Genomic DNA, 25,169 nt, shown 5'->3' with positions numbered 1-25,169 from the left:
TCTGTGGACGCTTTCCAATCGGATCCCGTTTTCGAATTCACAGATTGTCTACCATGATTATCTATCCACTTAGCATCGCTGGCCTCGCAAAACACTTCAGACACGTCTCTCCTATACTTTCTAGCCGGTTTCTTGAGAATTCTGTACCATGGGGATCCTAGTGCTATCGTGTGCTTATCACAGCTCGCTGTATGCAGTGCGAATCCCAGTTGAAAACGTATTATAAAGAGGCTATCTTATTACCGGGGCCGAGTTTGTCTAATAGATCCTTGTGGGGTTTACAGCAAACTATATGTTTTTTTTATACTCAACCGACAGTTGCTCAGGGAAAGAGGTCATGTTTCCAAACCGAAGCAATGTTTTACCAGTTTGGATCAGAGATGTGTTAGCTGATATTGGCTTGGCAGTGTTTCCTTCTCGAAACTCTTACAGCATGACAAATCTTGGGTAAGAATACTAAGATGTACTCATGTCCAGAATTCACAAAAGTGGAGTTTTTATTTGCTTTAAAGGTACCTGTTCCGATTGTTCTACCTCTAAACCGCTCATTGTGTGCTGTCGGTTTTAAATCAATTAATTTTTTCGTTCTTGAAACTAGCGGTAAAGCATGCACGTGGAATCGCGAGACTTTGATGCTCGCAATGCTTCCCTATAGCACGATCTCTAATATTCCATTGAATTTGCAAATGATAAGTGATAAAATAAATTAAAGTATATTTAGGCCTAATATGCAAAGCCATTCACAATATAAAAGACGTGCCTATTCACAGCAATTACGAATTGCTGACTGACAGGTACGTTCATTTATTAAGTTGCATCGTAACTTAACACCATATGAGCTAGACATCATCCGTTGGTACACACACCTCATGTGCAAATTGTTCCGTTGCGCAGAGATGGGCTACCTGTGAAGCTTGCTCGACCCGTTTGTCGTTTTTCAAGTATACATGTAGCCTCTTTTGCAGCTGTGCAAACGGGGAGTGTTTACAAGCGGTAGGGAACTAGCACATGTCGATATGGGGACATAATCGTGCCGCGGATTCCTGCATCGTCAAAGGCTACTGGTGTTGAAGTCTAACTTTTGAGACAGTCATCAAAAGGTTGTGGTCTGGATTTTCGTGCAGTTCCGTTCGGCGGTTGGGCGACAGGACCAATTTTCAATCAAATGCCACAGTCGTCAGATTCGGATTGGTTTGGTTGTTGGAAGTTTATGATTTCCGTTCGATTTTGATTGGGCATGTTTGGTGTGTTTAGTTACTAAGAGGGTAGCGATCGAGTGTATACGGAATTGAAAGTTTCCAGGACATGTTTTACATGAAATGTTGGAAGAAATACTTATAGGCCTACCTTCTTGTGTAGCAGTCCACTAATATTGACTGGATAACAGTCAGCAGCTTTAGATGTAGAATATCCCACATGAGGCAACTTTCCTACAAGCTGATTTACCATGCTGTTTATACTATCCTCTTTCTATATAATAATATGTAATATGTGGTGCTCATATAGCGCTTTATACCGTTTCAAAGCGCTTCATCATTATTACCTTGCTCATTGGGCCAATGAAACATTCCAAATACATGTACCATCTCAGCTCCCTGGGGAGTATACAGCTCGATGCTGCCATTTCGGCGCAAAGCAGCTTAGGCTAAATCAACCACAATAACCATCTCTGCCCTCACAGGTACCCATTTACTCATGGGTGGAGAGAAGCAATGAGTGACAAACTCTTGCCAGCCCGGTTCATACTTCACGCGAAAGCGAAAGCGAAGCGAAATTCGTGACGTCAACAATACATTCGAAGGGCGTCCACCATTGTTGACGACATGAATTTCGCTTCGCACAAGCTTTCGCGTGAAGTATGAACCGGGCTTTAACATAAGGGCACACGCACTATAGCCACAGGCCGGACCCATCACATCTCTGTCACGTGTTATGTCACATCAAGTGCAGTTATCATCAGTGCCCTGTCTCCATCAGCTACCGTGTCTCTTTTAGTTATCACATCTCTGTCACCTATTATGTCTGTATCAGCTATAATGTCTTCATCGGGTACATACAAATGATTCCTTTTGAACCTTTCACACAAGCTGTCCAACTGCACAGCACTTATCAAATTACTCCGGCGAGGGGCAAAATTCCATGTTAAAATGTTCCTCGTCGCAACCGTTCCTTGAAAATCACATCACTCAACTGTGAGTGTGTGTCAAACACCATGACATCCCATGTGCCTAGCACATCGGTCCTGCGCTCAAAAGAAAGCATTTTTTAGTGAAATGACTCCTTATGAATTAATTTTCTCTTGACGACACCGTTGTCGGTGTATGGAAGGAAACAGAATCATATGCAGGGGCACGTTGGGTTTTTTCCGTATTCAATGCGATGATATCCTGAACTTTAATCGGCGTTGTGGCATAGTCCTCTTATACCGTTGAGTATTAGAAATCATTATGCCAGACCCGGAGGAAAAGTACAGCGTCGGAGTTAATCGCTGAATAACAAAGTAAGCACGATTTGGAAGTCTGATTGGGTAACATATCCTTCTCTACAGTCGTTTAAAGCCCGTTTGCTCTTTACATGCTCGAGTCGGGGTGGATGTACTAAATCGAGGTTTCCCTGGCAACACGAATACTGTGTGGTATCATTTATACAGGGTGAGTCAAAAAATAAGCGGAACCAAAACCCCCAAAAATGTATTTCATATCTTAAAAAAATCTTTGTAACACCAAAATAATAATGACTGGAAAGCCAATTTCATAAACTACTTTCAGATGAAACAGTTACTGAAATTGCTCAATCCGTTCAAAGTATATCACCATTTAAACGCCATGATCCTAAAAACCTCTTTCGTCCAAAAATGCGATTTCAAGAATCGTTGTCACAATTGTCTTCAAACATCATTAGCGATAAAACCTCAGTTTAAAAGTTAAAAATATTCAACAAATAGGTTACAGGTAAATCACAAGTCTAATTACGAGTCCAGTCACAAATAAGGGTAAAAAGAAATAAATAAGAAATCATGCCTTCGTCACAGTTCATTTTATTAGCTTATGACTTGACTTGAGACTAACTAACTTGTGATGGACATTTGATGACTTGTGTGAACTCAAGCACAACACCACTGTGCATAGAGTCTTTACCATACACCCATTCAAAAGAATTAATTTATTTTACATGCCAATAATAACGTTGAAGAAAAGAAAACAAATCCAATCGATGAAGTGGAAGCCTATATGTAAATCGATACTGTCATTATTTGTCCTCCCCCGTACATCCTCACCCTTCAGAAACAAACACTGCTGGCCAATCGGCTCGTAATTGACAGGTGCTTGAATACGTTAATTGAAGTTCTCCTCGGTCAAAAAAAAAATGAGAAATCAGACACAATGTTTTTGTATTATATCTTGCTATAGTCTTTTGAGAATCAGTACTTATTTCCACCCACCCACGTTTGTTTTGGTAAAGCTTCCACTCTTAGCTGAGGCGCGTACAAATGTTTACTTTCAAACACTATGCCTTCCAACGCCTACCTATAACCACTCAAAGTAATCTTTCATATTTCTCTGATTCCTAAACAAATAGTAACTGAAGATCAGTGTGTATAAAATATGGCGGTGTAAATCTGGAGCTGCAATGAGGCGGAAGGATATCGAGTAACCGATTCGCCATATGCAAACAAGGCGAAGAAGTGCAATTACTTGCAACGAAACCGGATACTGGAATAAGGGCGCTGTATTTACAGGTTGTACGGAGCCGCGTCGGATAAGGACGGATAAATTGGGTCCTGTTTTTACTGAACTACTTCTTCCGACCCAAATCTTAAAGGTGGAAATAAATATGACGATAAAGCTTGACACATTTTGTGAGCTCAATTGAAAAAGAGCACTTTAGTATTGTTTTCTTTATGATGCTCCACTACAACAACCACAGTAACGCATCTGAACGGCATTGTACACAGGAATACGGGGAGGATCTAAATTTGTAATACAAAAAGGGCAAACTCAGTACAGACATTGAACACGAAAGTTTATTTAATAACATCCTCCAGAGAAACTTGTACAGAACTAGGAATAGAGTCTAGAGAGAAGAATAAAAAATAACAGCTTAGGCCTAAAGCGGGACTGTATAAGCACAAGAGCATAGGCATAGGCTATACCAGAATTTTTCTGTACCAATAAAACCAAATACCAAAACCGTCTCCTGATGACGAACAGAGTTTACTGTTCGAAACGTCAAGTTAGACCAACTGGTTCTTCTCAGAACCACACAATTCAGTAAGGGATATCATTCACATGGTGTTGCCGCAAACCTCCCATTCATTGATCATGTTCACCATGCAAACTCATTTAAAACCAAATAATTATCAAAACATCAAGACAAGACCAAACATGTGGACATTTCTTTTTAAAAACAGGACTATACACAGCACTAGACATGAAAACTAAACAAGAATTGGAGCAAGATCAAAACATGAACGCCAAAAGCCAACCACAAAAGATCATCATGAACAAGAGCATTGCCCTCCGCTTAAAAGATTCCGTCTGAAAATCGATTCGAATTGAGACTTGCCGAACAGCGAACATACACCCACACACAGAAGAGCGGAGGTACGAACATTAAGCATTCGGCAGTGGATCGAACTGCAATTTACAGAACAAACGAAAACAGAAGCCGCCTGCAAACCTGTGGTCTCCAGACGAATCCGAGACTCCGAAGGAAGATGGGGAGAAAGAACTCCATCCTCCGGCGGGAAACATAAACATGTTGGAGGAGGAAAAAGGAGGAGGGATGCAGGAGGGATAACTAGCGTAATAAGGAGCTCAGCCTGCCAAGGAAATGTGATAGATGATGGCTAAGTCAATAGGATTAAAGGAGCAACTGACAGGAGGCGGTTGGGGAAGAGAAACGCCGGTTGTGTATCCAATCGATCGCCAGTCATAAAGTGCACCCAGACCCGGGTCTGTCTTCGGAGTGGGATGTTTTCCTCTTGCGCTTTTAAAGGCGTGTTACAATGACATTTGTCATAGTTCATGGTTTTCGACAGTGTCTGCACTTTATAATGGTCTTAAAAGGTCCCTTGATATTTGGATCAAGATCGATCTTAATGGCTGCTTTCGCGATGTTTTTTGGTCCATCTGGCTACGTGCTTTGCATTTCATGCTGAATTTGTTTTTATAAAGGTTAAAAATACGGATGTTTATTTAGAGTTGGAAAGGTTTTGTTCACCATTTGGAACATGTCAGGACTGTTCTGAGCGTTTCTGCTTTATGTCTGCATTTTTTTTAGTTCACTGTGAAAATAATATCCGGTCAGAAATATGCGTCGCTTACAATGTGTCCGTTTGTGTATAAACTATCAATCACTGTCGGTATGCGATTTGCTCTCCTGTGCCGATCAGAATATTTGACTTCCCAGTCGTTCACTGTCAGTTATTGCACTATCCAACCTTTATACATCTTCCTCTGTTTAACTGTACTGTTTTTGAAAATTCACTGTCGATCACAATATGTTTATCAATGTCTGTCCATCTACAATCAAGTAGATTCTGTCCAACTATTAAATCACTGTCAATCACGAAAATTAATGTTCATCTGTCCTCAACTTGTAACCTTTTCGGTGACTCAGTTGACGTCATTGTGTTGTCCACATCTCTATCGATCTACAATCGCTTGCTGTGTGTCGCTTTTACTGTCGGCCATTGAGAGTTTTTCTCTGTCCATGGACTGTCGATCAACTACACCTGATTACAATATTTTGTCGGACGATCAGTTCTCCTTTGATCGATTTGTGATGTAGTTAGACCAACATGTCAATCAAAAGTCGATTAGTGTGATCCGTCGGTTTGGGTTTGCACTGTCGGTCATAACGGCCATTTCGATTTCTGTCGCTTTGAAAAACATACTGTCAATCATTATCAACCGACACGCTGCCTGTCTCTGTGTGTCCTTGATAACCCCTAGAAGTGCCTCACGATACATTTTGTGCGGAAGAATATAATATCTCTGGGCGAATTCATGACGGCTCGCCTACCCCTCTCCTGCACATGCAATGAAAACAGAACGCAGTTTCCCGACCGATCGATTGTTTTTGAAAACTTTCATGAATAATTCGGCGCTTGAACCATTAGCAGGAAAACGGGTTGCACTGAGGCAAAAACCACAGTCCTCGCTTCAAGGAGGCCTTGTTTTTCGGGCGTTCCACTCGAAGGGTAACTGGCGCAAACAACAAACACCGCGTTTCTTTATAATGTGCCTGACTTTTGGGCCACCGCGCGCGGAGCTTCTATTTGAGTGGTTGATGGAGGCAAGGATGTCATTTCATACCACGCTGTGTTCCGTAGAGTGGTTTTGGTGACGAGTAAACGATGACTTCTGGGGTCGAGCATGGATCGGATCGTCATTACCGTCCCCGGCCGTTTCTCATTATCGCCGGCGTGGCTGTCAGCGGTCGATTGCTCCTGCAACCTCGGTTTTTCTTACTACAACCTCTCTGCAGTACGCGCACGTGCAGGATGCTTGGCACTTTAAAGGTCATCATCAACCCGTCTACCCTATCGATTCTGGTTAGTCTTTACTCTTCAGTGTCGTCCTGGCAGTCAAAAATGAATAAATCGATATTTTAGTTCCTATACTTCTAGTTAAAATGAGAGAAAAAACAGAATCACATTTGAAAAGTAGCAGTGTGCCATATTGCAAGCAAATGATACCATAAGGAGACACTTTCCAGTGAACCATTTTACATAAGGGACACATTTATTATTATATTTATTGTTATTAATCATTTCTGGTAATGAAACCAAGGATTCCTCAAGAGCGCCCTGGGCACTGTAGCTCGCAAGCCTGAAGAAAGCTGTGAAGAGAAGACAATGAGAAAAAGTTACAGTTTTAGAGGTGGGAGGGAAAGCCCAGAAGAATATCCTGGGGAAAACCCACGGAATCAGGCAGGGACTGAAAACCCAATCCACATATTGGCCCAGGCGGGATTCGAACCCGGGTCACAGCGGTGGAAGGCGAGGAAAGTATTGTTTAAACAACCATTTTTAGTACGAGGTTTAATTGTAGCAAGCTGCTACGATTCCATATGTTGAGAATATAGCATACAAACAGTTTGAGGAGCCAGGGTGGTATTTACAAGTCTTGTTAGTTGGTTTAAATAGTTGTAGAGTATAAACTTTTAGTAAGGGCAATATGTTTGCCGAGATTTAGAAGGAAAAGTAATTGATGTCTGAATTCACTCAGCCACGTCGTGGATAACAGGTGACAGTAGGCCTAAAGTCCGGTTCATACTCGGCGCGAAAGCGAAAGTGAACGCGAATTTGTGACGTTGTGGAGAGTATTCGCGATGCGAATTCGTAAAACTTGAACACATTTCAACGTGGGCGAATTTTGCAGCGAATGTTTCATGACGTCAAATTCGCTTCGCATTCGCTTTCGCATGAAGTATGAACCGGGCTGAAGTGTGGCGCGTAACTCTTTTTGACGTCCCGTAGATAACTCGCAAATCTGAGCCTTGCGATTCATGAAACGCACGGTTTGGATCATCCCCGCCTTTAAGAAGTTGTTTTCAAGCACTTACTGACTGGGGAGGAATTAGTCCAGGCAATACAAACCTTGCCCGTACGCGACCTCAGTATTTCAACAAGTTCCTGTGAGCTACTCCACTGAATTAATCATGGCACTAATGGAGCAAGATCTAGATCTAGGCCGGAGATTCGCGCACGTACCACGGCAATCTTCAACAGGAAGTAGAGACAGGAAGGGAAGGGGAACGAACGAAACGCAACTTACAGTATCCGGTCAAGCACTGATTACGAGAGACATTTTCTTAGAGGTTTGCTTGATTGAGCCAGAAAACTGAGGTCATTTTACTTTTTGAGGTGAGGGTTCGTGTGCATGTGACGTCATCTGACCGGCGCCATCTTTGATGGGGTGTGAGACTCTTCGCAAGGTTTTGCGTAGAATGCTGCTGTAAATTGGTATACGTGAGTGACTTACGAATCTATTTATTTATTTTTATTATTTTTTTTTTCTTTTGCAGTAAGGTTTTAAGCAGTTTCAACTCCGAAACTTTACATTCGTGACGCGGCCTGTTGCCTTTTTGCAATAGGCCGGTTGCGGGCTAAACACTACCGTTGTGATTTTCAATTCAGGAGGCGGGATTCAGACATGTTCGCGTCATGTATATCATTTGCATACACGAGGGATGCCTCCTGATGTATGGAAGATTCACAACTATAGCTACCTGTCCCCATTTTTGAAGTACGAAGGACAATGGGGTCAGGGAACCCCACTCGAATCTTGCCCTGATCAGATTACACTTTGCTGACCTAGAATTTACCTGAACAATAATGACGTCATGTTTTGTTTACATGTTGCTTTTTCTTATGAAGTTAGGTGGGGACGAGAGCCACAAAGCTCACATAAGAAAGCGTACGTGTAAACAAAGCGTGACGTCATTACTATTCGGGTATATTTCAAGAAATCCAGAGTGGCGTGACGTAGTATACTGCCACCAAGAGTCTGGAAAGGGGCAACAAAAATTTTATTTTGAGACGAGTCACGATTTGTTTCCCCTGAAGGAAATTGTCTACAGCGCCCGTCAGTCGTCGCAGAGCGACCCCAATCTACTCTCGGTCGACCCCGCTCGCCAAAGTATCCCTTCAATCAGCGTGAGATCATCTTTATAGTCGCACAGAAAACAAGAACTGGTACACGATAACAGAAGACTAAGTTACGATCAAGGAATAAGCTCCAAAAGTTTGTGTTTAACCCGGGTTCACTGACTTGGCTTCCCCGTGCAGTCCTTCCGGGAATTAAGATGATCTCGTCTGTCGGTTTGGGTCCGGCATCACATGGGACATTATAGGGCTCGGGGTATAATGTTGTCAAAATGACTTTAATTATCTCCGACCAATTATAGCCTACGCCAGCTAGTCGTGTCTCCCTCTGCAGAAGTGGCCGGTTGTGCCCTCCAGGGGCGCCACTGGGGAGGCATACCCGTTTGTGGTAGTTCGGTTAAAGACAATATCTTGTTAATTTCCGTTATGATGAATATCCTACAGCGGAGCTAAACGGACAGAGAAATAACAGGAAATTGAGACTTCAGATCGTCTTCATTATAGACATTTGATACAATTTAAAGGCTTGAGATTAAAGTTGGATTCAGCCTGAAAACATGAAACGATATCGGATAATGACAGAAGAGCAGTAATAGCTCTTCCTCCTCGAGCTTTGTATATGCAGATTCTTGTGGTAACAACCGAAAATTGTACCAAGTTTCGATGAGTTTAAAGGTAGAGTATATCATTTGTCATTTTTGCAATTTTTTTTTCGTTTGAAGCAACGAAGTGCTCAAAATCTAAAGACGGGTGCTTAACAACTAACATGATGAAGTTTTAGCTCAGTGAATGCTGTTTATTCCGAGAAAACAACTTTCTAGGATCTCGATTTCAATTCAAAAGTTGCCGAGTTATGTTTTGAATTGCACCCGTAATCAGCGCCCGAGACACGTTCTCATTCAGCCCATTGCAGCTGCGCGATGTCACGCACTGAACCGACGAATTATGTCAACCGCTTGCGCGTGTGCGTCGTGTCAACGCTCGCGCGCACCCTTTTACGGCTTCGCCGAATAAGAAACAAACTAAACGGACATTTCAAAAAATGCGTCTTACCAGACGAATCTTTGGAAAAACCCTTCTTTTAATGCTTTCTTCAAAATGGCAGCATGCCAGAAAGAATAATTTCACAGGGAGTTTAGTGCCATTACTGTCTTTGAACCAAGTGTGCTTTTCAACAATAATTTCGTCAGTTACTTTTTGGATAGCTGCAACTGGTATGCCCTATCTTAAAGGTATATTTATACCTATATTTGCGAGCAAATTAAACTTGTAGGGGAAAAGTCCAGCAAATCTCGTATCACGCTCACTTGCTAAAAACTAAGAACACCCTTTGTACACAATCATTATTTATGGCTCGTGAAAGTGTTTTCATTTAATTCTGTCTGTTTCCAAAGGGAACTTCCAATGTATGGGAAATAAAATAAATACTCGGCCTTAACTAAAGACCTAAGGAAATATCAACAGCCTGTATTACAACTGTATGTAGGTTACACACATCAACAATTTTAAAACCAGTCTCACGAAAATTATTCCAATACTTTACATCGCCTGAAGGCACATGTTATAAATAACACACGCATATCAAACACCACATGTCATACCTGCACTTTGGACACCCAGAAAATATATACGGCCGAGATTGTTCCTATTAGTTAGTATAGTACCTAGTACATGTATGATGATCTCCAGGATTTAATGCGCCCACACGGCCCCAAGCAAGTGAATTTAGCAGTGCAATCCCGACGTGTTTGAGAATGCGCCAACCTGCTTAAGGTCCATTGATCTAAAGCGCACGTGTACTTAGCCTGATATTATCGACGTCACCCAAACCGGGACGGAAAGTTTACCCGGGGTATACCGGTACCTCCGCATTTATATCGGCATGAGTTTTAGTTTGTCTGCTTGAACGTAATAAGGTATTCCCAATATCAGCCTGTCCCGCGTTGCACTCATTAAAGGCAACGAGCCAAGCTTCTTAGTCGAAAAATTGACCAAAGCATTTGTTAATTAAAGGGGTATTATGGCCTGGAATGCGCCCCATTTGGCTACAAAACGGGTTGTAAACGAAATTATATTAATTAGAAAGATCATTTAAAAGTAGGATATAAACGTCCACACAACCATCCTTTAAAAACTAATGTTTACTTACATGTTTTAGCTTTGGAGGTATGAAACACACTGAAAACTTTGTTTTGCAAATTGCCAACTCGATTCAAAATTTTAAAACTAGTAGGTAGGGTCTTGTTGAAATAAAATGAGAATACCTTACATGACAAATAACATGAGCGATATTGACTCAGGTATAAGCTTTAAGTTGACGTTAGAACAGCTTCGAGTTAATCTCCTGACGAGGAAGGAGGCCACGTAATACACCTTTAAGGAACGAGACTTAGCACGAGTATATTTCCCACGTGGACGTGAGCCTGTCAAGCAGACGCAGCCCCTAAGCTATGTACATATCAGATACAATATTTAATGACACTGGAGGCATCTTACAACCTTTCAAACCTTTTGTTAATGCAGAGAGATATCGGGTTTGAAGAAAAAACTAGGATTATATTTTGTGTGTGGTGATGATGTGGTTTGTATAATGGTCGCTGTGAATTTGCCTTTGGCGAAAATCTCTGTATTTTGTCCGATTTGGAAACTCTACCTTCTGAGCGCATTGTCACTCACTTGTTAAAATAAAAATTGCGTGTATAAGTACGATATGTGCTGGATTTGACTACGTCCTGTTACGAGCCCACTTTCGACCGAGTGAAAATGCACTACAGCGTAAATCTTAAGGTAGGTAGGTTAAGCTTGGTAGGTCGAGTTAAATAGACAGTATCGAGTGAGAGGTGGAGTTTTAAGGTGTCGCAAAGCTCCATCGTTCGGTTTTAATTACACGAGTAATGACAGCGCCCCCTATCGCTAAAAGTATGGTATATTGGTGTGTTATGGTGATCAGCTGTAGGGTGCAACCAAGTCAATAAATTCTCATAGAAACTACAGGTAAATTTTATTATATGGAGATCAAAATCATGCTTCTTATACGGCCTCAGTAGAAGAGAGAAAACTGCATAAGTCCATAACGCGAGGTATTCAATAAATTTGAATGATTATCGTCAATTTAATCAATTTGCTTTACATAACAATAGTCTGGCTTCAGTATTAGATTTTGCCCTTCACCGACGTATAAACACTGTACACTCAGTGTGTTGTGAGTAAAAAATCACTCGGATGAGACTCGAACCCACGACCTCCTGCTGTCTAGTGCACTGACGTCTTACCACTCGACCACCGAGCTTGCCGGGTCTACTGGCTGGTTTGAATCTGATGTACCGGGTTGCTGAAACAATTAATAAAATGGAATTTCCGTCTGTGTGATGTAAATTCGGTATTAGGTTTTGCCCTTCACCAATGGATAAACACTTCACCGACGTATAAACAAGAGCAAAACTTATACTAGATTTATATCACCCCGTCGCAAATTCCATCTTATGAATAGTCTTGATCTTATTCTGTTCATTGAATCGGCCTATGCACGCCTTTCTAGCGATCTGAAATCTTGCACCAATTGGCTTTGTGTAAGAGTAAAGAAAGCACCCCGTACAGGATTGCGAGTTAAGCAACATGAATCACGAGCTGACGGTAATGACCGAATGAGCGCGGATATTAATGGAGATCACCTCCCCTTCCACAAACATCGTTAACCAAGATGGAGTCCCGCTGGCTTCGAAATGAAGACAATTTATCACCCTGCTGTAACCCACGACATGTCCAAGTATAATATGGATACATCAAAGAGCCCTGTGCGTATATAATATCATGCACGCTGCTTATACTGCATCCTTTCTGGCGCACTTCCTCCAGCCGTCCCCGTTATTTATTTGACGAGCACTAAACGGTAATTAATCAACAGCGCCAGAACGCACAGCCGACATCGGTGGGCCTGAGTACGTGACCTGTATTCAGATACTGCAGACCTTTAATGTAAAACAAAAAAAAAACATTTCCTAGGAGGTACACAACCTTAAAGTGATTTACATTCAAACCGTCAGTTTGTTTAAACTTTGAAAGGGATACTTTATGTGGGAAACCGGCGGCAAGAGACGCAGAAAATTCAATTACTTAAATAGAAACAGACTGGTCATTGGTTAAGGTAAACGGACAACAGTTTCACAGAATCTTTCACCCAATAACTCTGGTTAGGGTAATTTTAAAAACTGGGTTTGGAAAAGGCCCGTGTATCATGTAAACAGCGTCGTCCGTTTTTACAAACTGCGAATCTAAAGTTTCTTTGACCTAACAAACGAAAATGGCTGCCTTTGTGACTCATGGTGGCAGCAAACATATTTTTCCTTCCTTCGTGCAATCTTATTTTAAAAGCGACATCATGAGACAATGAGGAGTACGTGACTTCCAGGCAATTAAAGGTCGGTGAGGTTACCTCGTGATTGGGTTGTGTGACGTCATTGCCTTTAGGGTCAGTCAAAAGGGTCAAGGTCAGGCAGATTCAGTTGTTTGTTACATTGTGAACTGTGTCCATTTTGCAAGATGGAATGGACACCAAAATGTTTGAATTTGCCGTGGTAATCCATGCAACAACAGCTGACATTCTTTATCTGCCTGTTCAAGTTTTTGACAACTGTCTGTCGGGTGGCTTGTCGGGCTGGGCTGTCCTTTGGCTGTCGGTTTATATGTCAGACGGATGTCTGTTTAGCTGTCTGTGTCTGCCCGTCTTGCCTTTATCACACCACGGAGGAGGATATCTTTAGTCTTCTGTCTCTCTGTTAACTGTGTTCTTTGCTTCCACGTGTGCCACTGGAGCTTGCCGTATTTCGGTCACGTTCTCTGTCGATCTATCAAAATCAATCTTCCGCAGAAGGAAAGCCCTCTGTCTATCTTGTGCTCTCTACTCTAGCGAAGTGCCGCCATATTCCCGCATGGCATCAACCAATCTGTGCAGTCTCTTCTCTTTCTAAAGCTGAGTGCATTATTTCATCGTGTCTTCTGGCTAGACATCTGGTGCATCCATTTTCGTACTTCGTCGTTCTTTCGTTTTGCCTAGAACTTGTAGGCCTACTACCAGTCAGTGTGCAGTTGTGGGCGTATAAGCAATGACTATTTAACTAGTGAGGGTTTGCGGCAACACCATGTGAAAGGATATCTTTTGAGAAGACATGCGTGGTTCTGAGTTTCACAAACAACCGGTTCTTTTCAGAACCACACATCTTCTCAAAAGAGATTCTTCCACATGCTGTAACCTCCCTAGTTTTACACTATCCCCATGCAATGATTATTTGCCCAAAAAAGTACACAAATTGACTCCAACTTCTCATTGGAGTGCAACGACCACGATGAGTCTACCTCGTTCTCTCAGCATTTATATCCGAATAAACTCCAGCGGATTACCGGTCATAGGGAGGATGATTGATAAACGGCACAAGGAGTCAATCTCCGCCGGTGCACCGCGGCAGTTATTAAAAAATCTCCCTTACTTTGTGGTCAAGTTATTGCCGGGCTCAACGGACGGGACTTCGTTTTTGTGTGGAACCGGTCGGTGTGCTGACAGAGTCGCTTGGATTGAACCGGCCCCCCGATCAGTCATTGCGGGACATTCTAAATCAAGTCAAGCTGTATCGGGTGATGCCGGACGACGTCTTGAGTACATGGCCGGGTGAGAATGGCTCGCTAAAAGCGTCTGTGGTAAATTAGAAATAAATAAAACAATCCAACAGGTTTACCCGCGAAGCCTTTTCCGTCAGCCGCCTAATTGGTTCGCAGAGCCGAAGTGAACTCACCTGGGACTGCGGTGATTCCACTCCTATATAGCTTTTTTGTGGTTCTTAACTTTCTCTTCGCGATTGGTAAAAGTTTAGTTGTTTTACTTTGTTTATAAAGTCGACTTTTATGGTCATTCTGTATTTGTCTTTTTGTATTTAAGGCAGATGCACTTTGGCTGGCTGTGAGCATTGTCAAGTTGATGACTTGGTGACTGCTCTATGTCCGACACCCCTATGTTCCGATGCCCCTAATATTCGGGTTAGTTTTATAGGGTTAGGGTTAGAGTCACGAACCCTAACCACTAAGCCACACTCCCCAAGATAAAACAAGCTTCAATATCTGGGGCAGTATCTGAACATAATCTCTCATACTCTGCGCCACAAACTGTCATCTCCCCCTTGACTTCTGTCTGCCCGTGCCAAAATTTGATAAAGAGGTGACTGGAGGAATTCAAGCCTTAATATAAAATGCAGGATCGATCGCCTTGCAACACAGTTTCCTTTATTTGGGAAAATGCAGCCTCTCGCAGTTTTCATATTCTTAAACGAAAGCTTAGGGTACCTTCACCTTTTGTTTCTGCAGGGAACTAGGCCGGGGGCCGGGGGAGAGACTCGCGCTTTATTGATGTTTTTGGACGGCGGGCAAAATTTACTTCCGCGAAACCTAATTTCGTGCAACGACGACTTGCAACAGTTGCCCGAGATTTAGTGAAAGGAGGAATTACAAGTGATTGATTCGACCGGGCAAAGAATTTTGAAGTTGAAATTGAATTTGCGCAGCTTAAAAAATAGAAAGATTGCACGATCGCCTCCTTATATTAAAGGTCGACAGTATAATTGTTTGGCACATCTATATCTCACATGGCTACTAAGTTGAATTCTTGAATTTTACTCATTGAAATATTTCCCCTTTTGATCGGATGACTGCAGGATTTAGTACACAGAGCTGCATTCCCAAAGTAGTTATTTTCTAACGCACAATTTGTGACTTTTTTGGTAGATTGAATATTGTACAAAGCAACCAACAAACTTGTAACTTTTATTAGCGAGTGGTATATGCGTAAACCGCATTTTAATACCTTTGTAGCGTTTTTAAATAACCAGTTCTTAATTATCAATTCGCCTTAAATTTTAGTAAATTATAACTCTTTAATTATCAACGTTACTTTTTGAGCTTTTTAACATTTGTCGTTGTGGTACTGCTACATGAATAGTTCTTCAATTCAATTCATTCATTCATTCAATCATTAATGTAGTCAGTCAGTATTCAGTATTCGTTCCAGTTCTCTTTTCCTCAGTTTACCTTTAACCAGCTCAGTTGAAGTCGCGGTTAACACACTCATCATTTGTGGAAGTTGACTACCTATTTCCCAACACCGTAAATGTTCATGTGTTGCTTACAAACAGAAGGACCCTTTATGGCCGCAGTGGCCGCCCAAGGGTTAAACACAAGCAACCAAACCGTCTCAAAGGGTTCTTCTATAGATGACCGTGAATAACACACATTGCATCTCAACTTTAAAGAAAGACAAAAAAAGGCAGCGGTTAATCTGGAACTTTGGATCAATATTTTTTTGGGTGACGAAGGCACTCGGTCCCTTTGGACCTGTCCCAGATTTTTGTTGTACGCCTATCAAGTCACCGACCTAAGCGCAGGTTTAACAGCCGTAATTTGCGCTGTGCTTGCGGCGGGTCAATACAGATGTTCCGCGGTGAGCGCTAGGAAAATGTTCAATGTGAAAATCATCGGTAAAAACTAGTTCGCGCACTTTTGACTGTAAATATGTACAGGGTGGTGCAAAAAGAAGGAAACCATTTTTTGACAGAAATTTTCACCTACTTGGTGAGCATATTTCAAAAATGCAACTTAGGCCTAAAGATGTTAAAATATGGATCTTTAAACATGAGTGACGAAACAATTAGCACACAAACTCCTACCTAGGGGGAAAAAGTTGATATTACTGCTTAAAAATACCATTGAATGTTGCCATGTTTTAAGGTTTGACATCGATCGTAAAGGCTTCTGTCAAACGTCAAACAAGCAGTCTCAATGCGAACAAAGTCATGGTTTGAATGTCACCGCAGCACATACTTTCAAGAAATTCCCGTGTGCCGAGTCGACATCTTACAAACGTTTTACATCCGCACCTCACTTTGCTGATTAAACACTTGTATCTTCGTCTAATGCAGATTCACTTCCAGACAGCGTTTTGTTCAATCGTGTAGGCTACCGGAGCTCCTACGAGGATAACCTGTAACCCTACCCGACCATCCCTCCGGGTGAAATCTACCCGATGAGTGGCCACACCATCCGGAGCCAGATTAAATACGAATCCCTGCACATCTTCTCCAGGATGCCATCAAAAAAACAGGTGTATCGGTTGGCGTCTTTTGTTTCCGGGCACGGCGTACAGGTGGACGGCGCCAGCTCGTGTCCCTCCAAAGGGGGATTCGAGCGATTTCTTCCCCCGAGGGAGAGTCACTAGAGCACGGAGGATCTAGTCACTGCGATGGGAAGGCAGAGTATAAGTAGCTATTAAGAGTACAGCTTCTAGCGAGGCTCAGAGTGAGTGAAGCCGTTGGTGTCTACTTTCCCCCTCGCGAATAACTTCCCTAGCTCTTCTGACGGACGCTCCCGGGCGGTGGGCAAAGATTCAATAGATGACTTTCTTCTGCTATGGTGATACAAACCCAATTATACAGACAATGTCGAGCAATGCTCTGAGCATGCACTGATTAGACGCGTCAAATCTGCTCGCTGGACGTCTGCAGGGAGACTTATAGCTGTTGACTTTCTCTGAATCCAATTGTTTTGCTCCAAATTAAGCGCTTTTTTGACTTGAGGCTTTGCATGGTGGAAATTAAAACTAGGGCGAGTTCTTGGTAGTACCCTGTGAGAAATTGTGCAGAGTGATTACCCTCCAGTAATATCTTTACTTTTTAGAATATTTTTTAGAGATAGTAACTTCACCTGGTGTTCAACTCACAAGGAAATGTACATTTATTATCAAGACACTCACGAAAACTAGTGCAAGAGTTTGCAATATTTCCACAACTAATTTATTTCCTTGGGTAAGTTCATGGAATCACCATTTTAAAAGTGTTGCAGAATCAAGACCCTCGAGTAAATAACTTAACTTCGCAGAGCTTTTTTTGTTGGATAGTAACTCGACTATTGGTCCCACAAACAACTCACACAAGTGTGTATTTGCCTGCAATCGAGGACCCTCTAGTGTCCTTCTTTTGTTTTTGCTGAAGTTTTTAGGACCTCTCATATGTTTTGTACACGATCGCCAAATCGGAAATTAACTTTATAATCAAGACACTGGCGAAAACCAGTGCAACGATTTTGCATTCTTTCCACAAATAATTTATTTCCGTTCATGATACTGATTGCAATTATTGCTTATACGATGTCTTACTTGAAAAACCGTATTAAATTCTTTTTTAGTTTTTAGTGTGGACATTTTGCAATCGAACGTTGATTGTACATGATAGCTAACAGAATGTTATAACAGTCACAGCCACCGAAGAACAAACATTCGAAATCTTGACATCATTTTATAGAAATAATGAAGAATTGAAATAAATTTTTCTAGCGTCAAAATGGACTCATGGTCAAAATGGCGCCAAGTTTCATTCATGATAAAATCATCTCCTCATCTAATGCGTGCAAATCTTGGCGATTGCACGTTGTCGTTTCGTATGGACGTCTTGGTACCAAAAGACAGACTTCGTAAGCTCGGGAGGATTTATTTTTGTCGCTTAGCCTACAAAAGAAAATGCACATCATCGATTGATCAACAGTAAGATCAATAATTTCTAACATTAATTTAGGCGTCAATTTGTAACTTGTAATGCAGTGTTCTCAAACAGTTTTTTTCACAAACCAATAATCTGCATTTTACAAGCTATAGCCAAGTTATGTTTTTTTTACTTTGATGAAATCCTGTGTTTTCATAAATTCTCGCCTTTTTTGCTCAGCTTGAAGACATTATTTGCCTTCAGTTTATGCATATTTTTGTCATAAAAAGTTTATTATGTCATTGAACTATTTTAAAAAGCAAAGTTTAATATGAATTCCAGTAGCAAACAAACTTAAACGTTCCGTCTTCATCAGCACAATATTGATCGTTTTAATTTGACAGATATAACTTAACGAGGAACGGCGCACACCTCATAAGGTGCAGGCGCCAAGGTGATTCCTAGGATACCCTTGAGACTGAGTGGTGGTGATCCTTCGGGCTTCTTGAAGGTGAACTGGTGCAGCAGGTAGGTGAAGAAGATAAACAGCTCCATCTTGGCGAGTTGCTCCCCCAGACACACACGGCGCCCTATGGAAAGGTCAAAGAGTAAAGTTAGGTTGGTGGTAGAGATATACTTTCTCAGTCTCTCACCTCAGCATCCAGATTTCAGTCCCATCCAGACAGGCAACTGGATTTGGTTTTCAAATCCCCGCCTAATCCCCAGGGAATCCTCGGGAATATCGTCCCCAAGTTTTCCTCTTTTTCCTCTTTGTTTTTTTCTCTTTTTTGGTTTCTTGAGGCTCCGATTAAGCTGCAGTATCTGGGCACGTCTGGAGAACCTTGCATCATTACAACAAGGTATCGCCATTAATCCAATTTAATCAAGGGAAGAAATGTAAAAAGGCAAACAAAAGGTAAAGCTTGGAAAGTGTTTGCTGCCAGCTTTCAAAACAGTTCTAGTGAATTTTCCTTTGTGGTTTGATAATTTCTGTGAAGTTACTTGAGCTCAAAATCCGACTGTTTAGTGGTTACTTACCAGTGCTGAATGGAATCAGTTCCTCTGGTTTAACTACCTCCCCAGCAGAATTCAGGAACCTCTCCGGGTTGAACCTGTGCGGCTCGGGGAAGAGCTTCGGGTCGAGATTGAGTGCCCAGTGATTGGCAATGACGAAGGTGTCCTTCGGGATGGTGTACCCCATTAAAGAGGTATCTTCAGAAGCTCTGTGCGGGACACCGAGGGGGACGATGTTGCCGATACGCTGCATCTCTAGGATTACGGCTTCTGTGTACGGCAGCTCCGAGCGGTGGGACATCCTCGGCAGGCGATTGCGGCCTACGACCGCATCGATCTCTTGCTGGACCCGCTGCTGGATGTCCGGATTCAGGACCATGTACAGCAGCCCCCATCGGAGGGTGGTGGCAGTGGTGTCAGTTCCGGCTACGAAGAGATCATTGATGACACTGACTAGGTTGTCAAGACTCAGGATCGTGTCCACGTTCTGTCTCTCCTTCTCCTTCATCTCGCCGATGTACATGTCCATGAAGTCTCGCTTGTCGTCGGGATCGAACTCCTCCAAGTGCCTCTTAATGATCTCTTTGGTGAAGTTGACGACCAGGATGATGTTCTGTCGCATCTCTCTCATGCTCGGGAGGAAGCCAAGGTACTTGGTGACGGGGAGAAACTGCATGGCAGCCCCAGCGCCGATGAGGTCCAAGTTGCGGCGGATGGAGGCCAAAACACGCTGAAACTCTGGATCGTCGTACTCGAACCGCTTCCCAAAGACGACAACAGCGATGATGTCAGACACGGCCGTCATGAAGAGTGTACCTGGGTTGAAGGCCTTCCCTCCAAACTTGTGGATCTCCTGCATCAGGTGGCCGGCCTCGGTGGCGATCTGGTCTTCGAAGCTGGACTTGCCCACGCCGAAGTCCTTGAAGACGTTCAGGGAGAGTTTGCGCTGCTCCTTCCAGATTTCACCAGACGCAGCGGCAACTCCTGGATGATTAACGAAGGGAGAGATATGCTGGAAGGTCAGTGGAAAGAATTGAGGGGACCATCTAAAACTGGCAACGTGTTCCATATAAAACGCTCCTGTTAACAGTAAAGGATCCTCAGGGAATTAACATGGCACTCTAGCGATTAGAATGCGCCGTGTGTATTGACAAAATATTTAGATAAAAAATCTGTTTGCTAAACGTTTTGTCTCTGGTAAAATGTTTCGAGTGTTTCCAGTCAATCTCTATATAACTGAGTTATAGAAGAAAACTAGTAATTTATTCATCAATCGTTATTGTGGTCTCAGTTATTACAGTGATGTTGTTACAACAGATTTTATCCCTAATGAGCAATGGATACGGAGGCAAAGCCTGTTCCCTCGTACAGTGTAAACAAACAAGGGTTTTCGTTCTGGGACCATTGATATACAAACGGTGGACTGCCCTTTACAAGTTGGCGCTGTACTCAGTACACATATGTTCATTGGGACACGAGCGATGACCCTATCGCGCGAATGTCTTGCTTGATTTAATATAATAATCATCCCACGTAAATCGCATGACCTTCAAAAGCGAGCAATCGATTCATATAGGCACATAATAGAACTGACAACAGTCCTGTGAGCCCTTAACCAAACAGACCATTCATAAGTTAGTTAGTTACTTGTATATACACTACAGCCATAATTCCTTGCTCTATGGTTTGAGAGACAATGATCTACACAATGTAATTTCAGTTTCAACTATGATGACAATTCATTGCCTTGCTCGATTCTGAATCTACAGGATTCGATAGAGTTTGTATGTCATGATGATGTACTTTTGAAATATATTTTGAAACGTTTTCAAATTTCAAACGTAGGGCCCTGTGATTCTAAACAGTCGGCTCGTTCCCCCAAACTCGGATCTTTCTTTGCGATCCTATACGTATGAACCTCAAAAATGAAACCTTACGTCATCTTAAGTATATTCCATGGAGTGTATTCGTCCTACCTTCGGAGCCATTCAACATTTCCTTGACTGAGTGTAGCTCGGGCCTGTCGCTCAGACTCGGGTGTTGGAACGCCTCCCGAATCGCCTCATACCCGTGCACCAAGACAAGTCTCTGGCCCAGGATGTCCAGCGTGAAGATCGGACCATACCTCTTGGACATCCGTAGGAAGACTTCATGGGGTTCTCCAGGCGCCAGGGCCATGGTGGGCAGGCTGCCAATGAGCGGCCATCCCCAGGGTCCGGGGGGAAGGTTACGGGGCCTCCGGAGCCACCACGAGAGAACGAGGAAGACCGTGACAGCTACGAGAACCGTCCGCAAGTCCAGGAAGCTGTAGAGGATGGAAGAGTACACCATTTTGAATGCATTGGATTTATGCAGTGCTCTATGCTGCCTGTACACTTCTGATTGATCGCGTTTTCTATTGAGCACAGTGCGCTATGACTGTGCATTTATTGATTTCATCGATAGAATGTCAATGAACTTTGACCGGACAATTCTGCACTGCTCGACCGACGCAAGTTGCGCAATGTTTTTCCATTTCTACTACAGAAGTTCCGTTCGTGTGCATGGATATGTGTGCATAAACTTTAAAATCATACAGTTTCATTTCATTTCCTTATCATTCAGTAGGAGACCATGATGGGAAATTGTTCGTTCACGTATAGGCCAATCCATAACTGGAACGAAGAACGCCTGTATTGGCACTCACATAATGTGCTCTAAAACAAAATATCGTCAATCTGTCGTGAACCCATTCAAATTAATCGGCTGTTTATTCTCCGTAGTTTATCTAATATCGTCTGGCATAAAGGGTTGAAAGGGCAGTTCACAAATATATGCTGCATGGATTTTGTCGAAGATACCAAAGTCTGTACACATGTTCCTCTCCTTTTTTTTGTTTTTATTGTGGGATGGTCCGTTGAAACAAGTACTTGGCTATCCCCGTGGAATATTCTGCTTGTTTTTCGTCGGGGTGCTCCATAAAAAAAACCTATAAAATTGGATCCGGGACAAAGTTGTGTTTCAATATTTTCAACAGTTTTTTTTAATGTTCCTCTATTTTACAGATAACTTTCGCCATCAATTCTGGTGATGGACATTGTTTGATTCCCAATTGCGATTTGGCACAAACAGCTTATCAAAGCTCAGGGATAAGCCTGGAAGAATAGTACTGACAGAGGTATAGGCCCGGTCGCAAGCAGACCAATCAGTGATGGAAGTGTACTCAACTTATCCAAATCCTCGTCAAATTGCTGCAGCAATCATAATCCCTTTCTCTGAGTGCCTTTTCATGTATAGAAAATGTAAAAACTCTCGATTTTGAAGGAGCTTTTGTGCAACCGTACTGAAGTCATTTCATGTTTCACCACAATGTGTACCCAGGAGGGAGAAAATGATCAGGCAGTGTAAATGGCGAGGTTTGCAACAGCGCTATTGTAATATTTCCAATCGTGGAAAATGCCGAGGAAATTGGTTGGGTTTGTTTATTTCCCCAAAGAAATTTGTCTTGATCTTCGTGCAAGCACAGTGCCAAATATTTTCCTGCTTCACAATGCCGTATTCTGGACTGACAGATGGCCGGGATTGCCCGTGGCAAGGACTGTAGCAGAACTATTGTAATTTATCCAATCGTAGAAAACGGTATAATACTTGCATTGTCAATTTACTCAAAGAAATATTTTGTTTTGATAAAGAAATGATTGCCTGAAAGCAGCATCCAAATGAAATAAAACGTATTCAACATAGACCTTGTAAAATTACTGTTTTTGTATAAATCCAATCAGATTTTTTTTTTTTATAATCAAAACGGATGTACAAGCTTTATTGTAATAGGCCCTAGGCCATGCATATTCTTTCAGATTTCGTCATGACCGGTAGTCTAGTCTAGTGATAGGTATATGGTGTGCTAGCGCTAACGCATCACTTATACGTGCAACAACTATTACATGTATATCTTCTTGCTCTGTTTGTTCTTTCCTTAACAATTAAAACCAGAAATCAAATAAAGACCTTTGTGTTTTGATGACCACGGGTGTAGGCCTATTGATTATGCAACATTTGTTTACAAATTGGATGTTAGGTTCATGGTAGCGAGCTCTCATGTTCTGCACTGCATGTACGTGTATCTCTTGAAATGCAATTGGCGTAAAAGTGGTGTCGTTAAACACGGTCGACCAAATAACATGAAAAAGATCATCATATGGTTAAATGTTTAGGAAGCCTGGCGATTGCTCGTTTGCCCGTATGGTATGATGTCACATGGCGTATGGTCTATCTCATATCAAATTATACAATATCAAAGTACATATCAAAAAACAGTAGTTGAGAATTCATATTGAAAGAAAAACTTTCGAATTATTCACACTAGAAATCCCTTTCCAATTGCATCTATATGATGAAACTGTCGTCATTATTCAATATTAGTGGGGGTTTTATAATGATTATTAGCCTGGTATTATTGTCGTCATCATGCATGTTTTTCGTTCGAATAAACAGTGCATGCATACTTTTTAAAGCTGCATTCCACCCAGGATGTAGCTAGCGGACACGAAGGTATATAAATATTCCTTTGGATGAGAGTGAATCTAGAACATGTTCCCCAGGGATCTGTTTGGCTTTCGTCGTGACAACAATGTACCTGAAGAAGAGACGCGTGTGTCTTCACCTGCACAGCGAGGTTATGCATCTGTTTTCGTTGCTGGCGCCTGGTCGATATTGTTTGCGCGCGGAAGCCACTCAGCTGTGCACGTGGAAGAAGCTTGACATGTAAATTTGTGTTTGGATTGCACGGTGCTGAACTCAATCTGCTGGGCTCATTGGATTATCTGTGTGACAACTGCTCATGCCAACACTGATCGGTCGGTGGTGTCTGATGATGCAGAGGGCTTTAATTCTATCACGAAGTCCCCTTTCAATGGGGTATTGGTGGGTGCATCCAATCAAATAAATTCCCATAGACAACAGTGATAAATGCTATACTTCAAAAAATATTTAAAAATATTCAAAACTCTCACAGGTGTTCAGCTGCACAGAACAATGATGATCAACATGTCATCTTTCATTTTCTTTTCAATTTTTGGTGTGTTGACCGATGACTTTTCGAGAAATTCTCACACCGTGAAGACGACCCCTAAAACGAGTGATGTTTCACAAATTGAAAATAAAATGAATGACGACATGTTGATCATTATTTTTCTGTGCAGCCTGAACGCCTGTGAGAGTTTTGATTATTTTTTAAAAAGGATTTTTCTATTGGAATGAATTTGATTGTGTGCACCCATAGGATTACAAGAACTAGATGTGATTGCGAACAATAGAGGACGCCCTAGCAAGAGCTATACACTGTATAGCAATAATCTCCAGAGTTGGAGGTTTGGTGCTTTTGCAGTAACAGTGTAAAAAGACATAGGTCATACGTAATACTCATGCTTATAAAATCTTATGCACTTTGTGGTGCATGGCACACCTCCTTCTGAATTTAACTTTACACAGCTGAAATCCTTGAACGTGCCAACAACCTGTTTCACCCGGCCTCGAAACACACTTCAAAATGTCGAGCACAGGGAGTTAAAGTACTTTTTATTGTCATTGTAAATATGTCTTCAATGGTGCCATTATTTGATGTGCCTGTCAGTTAGTTGCCACGGAAACGGCTCGAAACAAGATAGCCAGACAAACACTCGATGGCACGCGTGGCTGTAAAATGGATTTTATAGTTTAAAATCCTCAAAAACTCATTTCGTGCCCATTCGGTGCGCGTGATGCTTTGACCCCAGTCGGAACTTCCACGGCTCGAATTCACTGGTGTCACTTAACACAATCGTCTGACTTAGGACTCATCTTTATTACAGGACTCCTGAACGATCAATCTAATCGTTGATGACAATTTGGCTTAATGCAGAGACCAACGGTACGTTTTCCCAACAGCCAGTTTTTTTTGTTAGCTTCTCTACCCGATTAAAGGCCTGCGTCCCAGTAATAATATAGCGTTAAGTTCTCTCAGAAGTTATTAAATGAAACGACGCTTATGGAAAGCAGTTGTACGTCCGTGC

General features: G+C 42.1%; 1 protein-coding gene across 1 annotated transcript; it reads right to left on the bottom strand.

The window, feature by feature from the left end:
- Positions 1-17,736: 17,736 nt before the first annotated feature.
- LOC119719802 (cytochrome P450 2J5-like) lies at positions 17,737-21,580 on the bottom strand. Its single transcript, XM_038189292.1, has 3 exons — positions 21,117-21,580; positions 19,165-20,124; positions 17,737-18,716 (listed from the first exon to the last, which is right to left on the bottom strand). Exons 1-3 carry the CDS (start codon positions 21,469-21,471, stop codon positions 18,538-18,540), a joined length of 1,494 nt encoding a protein of 497 aa, XP_038045220.1. The 5' UTR covers positions 21,472-21,580; the 3' UTR covers positions 17,737-18,537.
- Between the last annotated feature and the right edge of the window lie 3,589 nt (positions 21,581-25,169).

This window comes from Patiria miniata, unplaced genomic scaffold, assembly GCF_015706575.1.
Source record: "Patiria miniata isolate m_02_andy unplaced genomic scaffold, ASM1570657v1 HiC_scaffold_8, whole genome shotgun sequence".
NCBI lineage: Eukaryota > Metazoa > Echinodermata > Asteroidea > Valvatida > Asterinidae > Patiria > Patiria miniata.
The sequence above is the reverse complement of the archived record's forward strand: the minus strand, read 5'-3'. Positions and strand labels throughout refer to the sequence as shown.

Bases quoted from the DNA above. Each gene is read 5' to 3' on its own strand.
- LOC119719802 (XM_038189292.1), bottom strand. From the start codon at position 21,471: ATGGTGTACTCTTCCATCCTCTACAGCTTCCTGGACTTGCGGACGGTT. The intron at 20,125-21,116 runs GTAGGACGAATA...TTAATCATCCAG, and splicing joins AATGTTGAATGGCTCCGAAG to GAGTTGCCGCTGCGTCTGGT. The intron at 18,717-19,164 runs GTAAGTAACCAC...ACCTTTCCATAG, and splicing joins ACTGATTCCATTCAGCACTG to GGCGCCGTGTGTGTCTGGGG.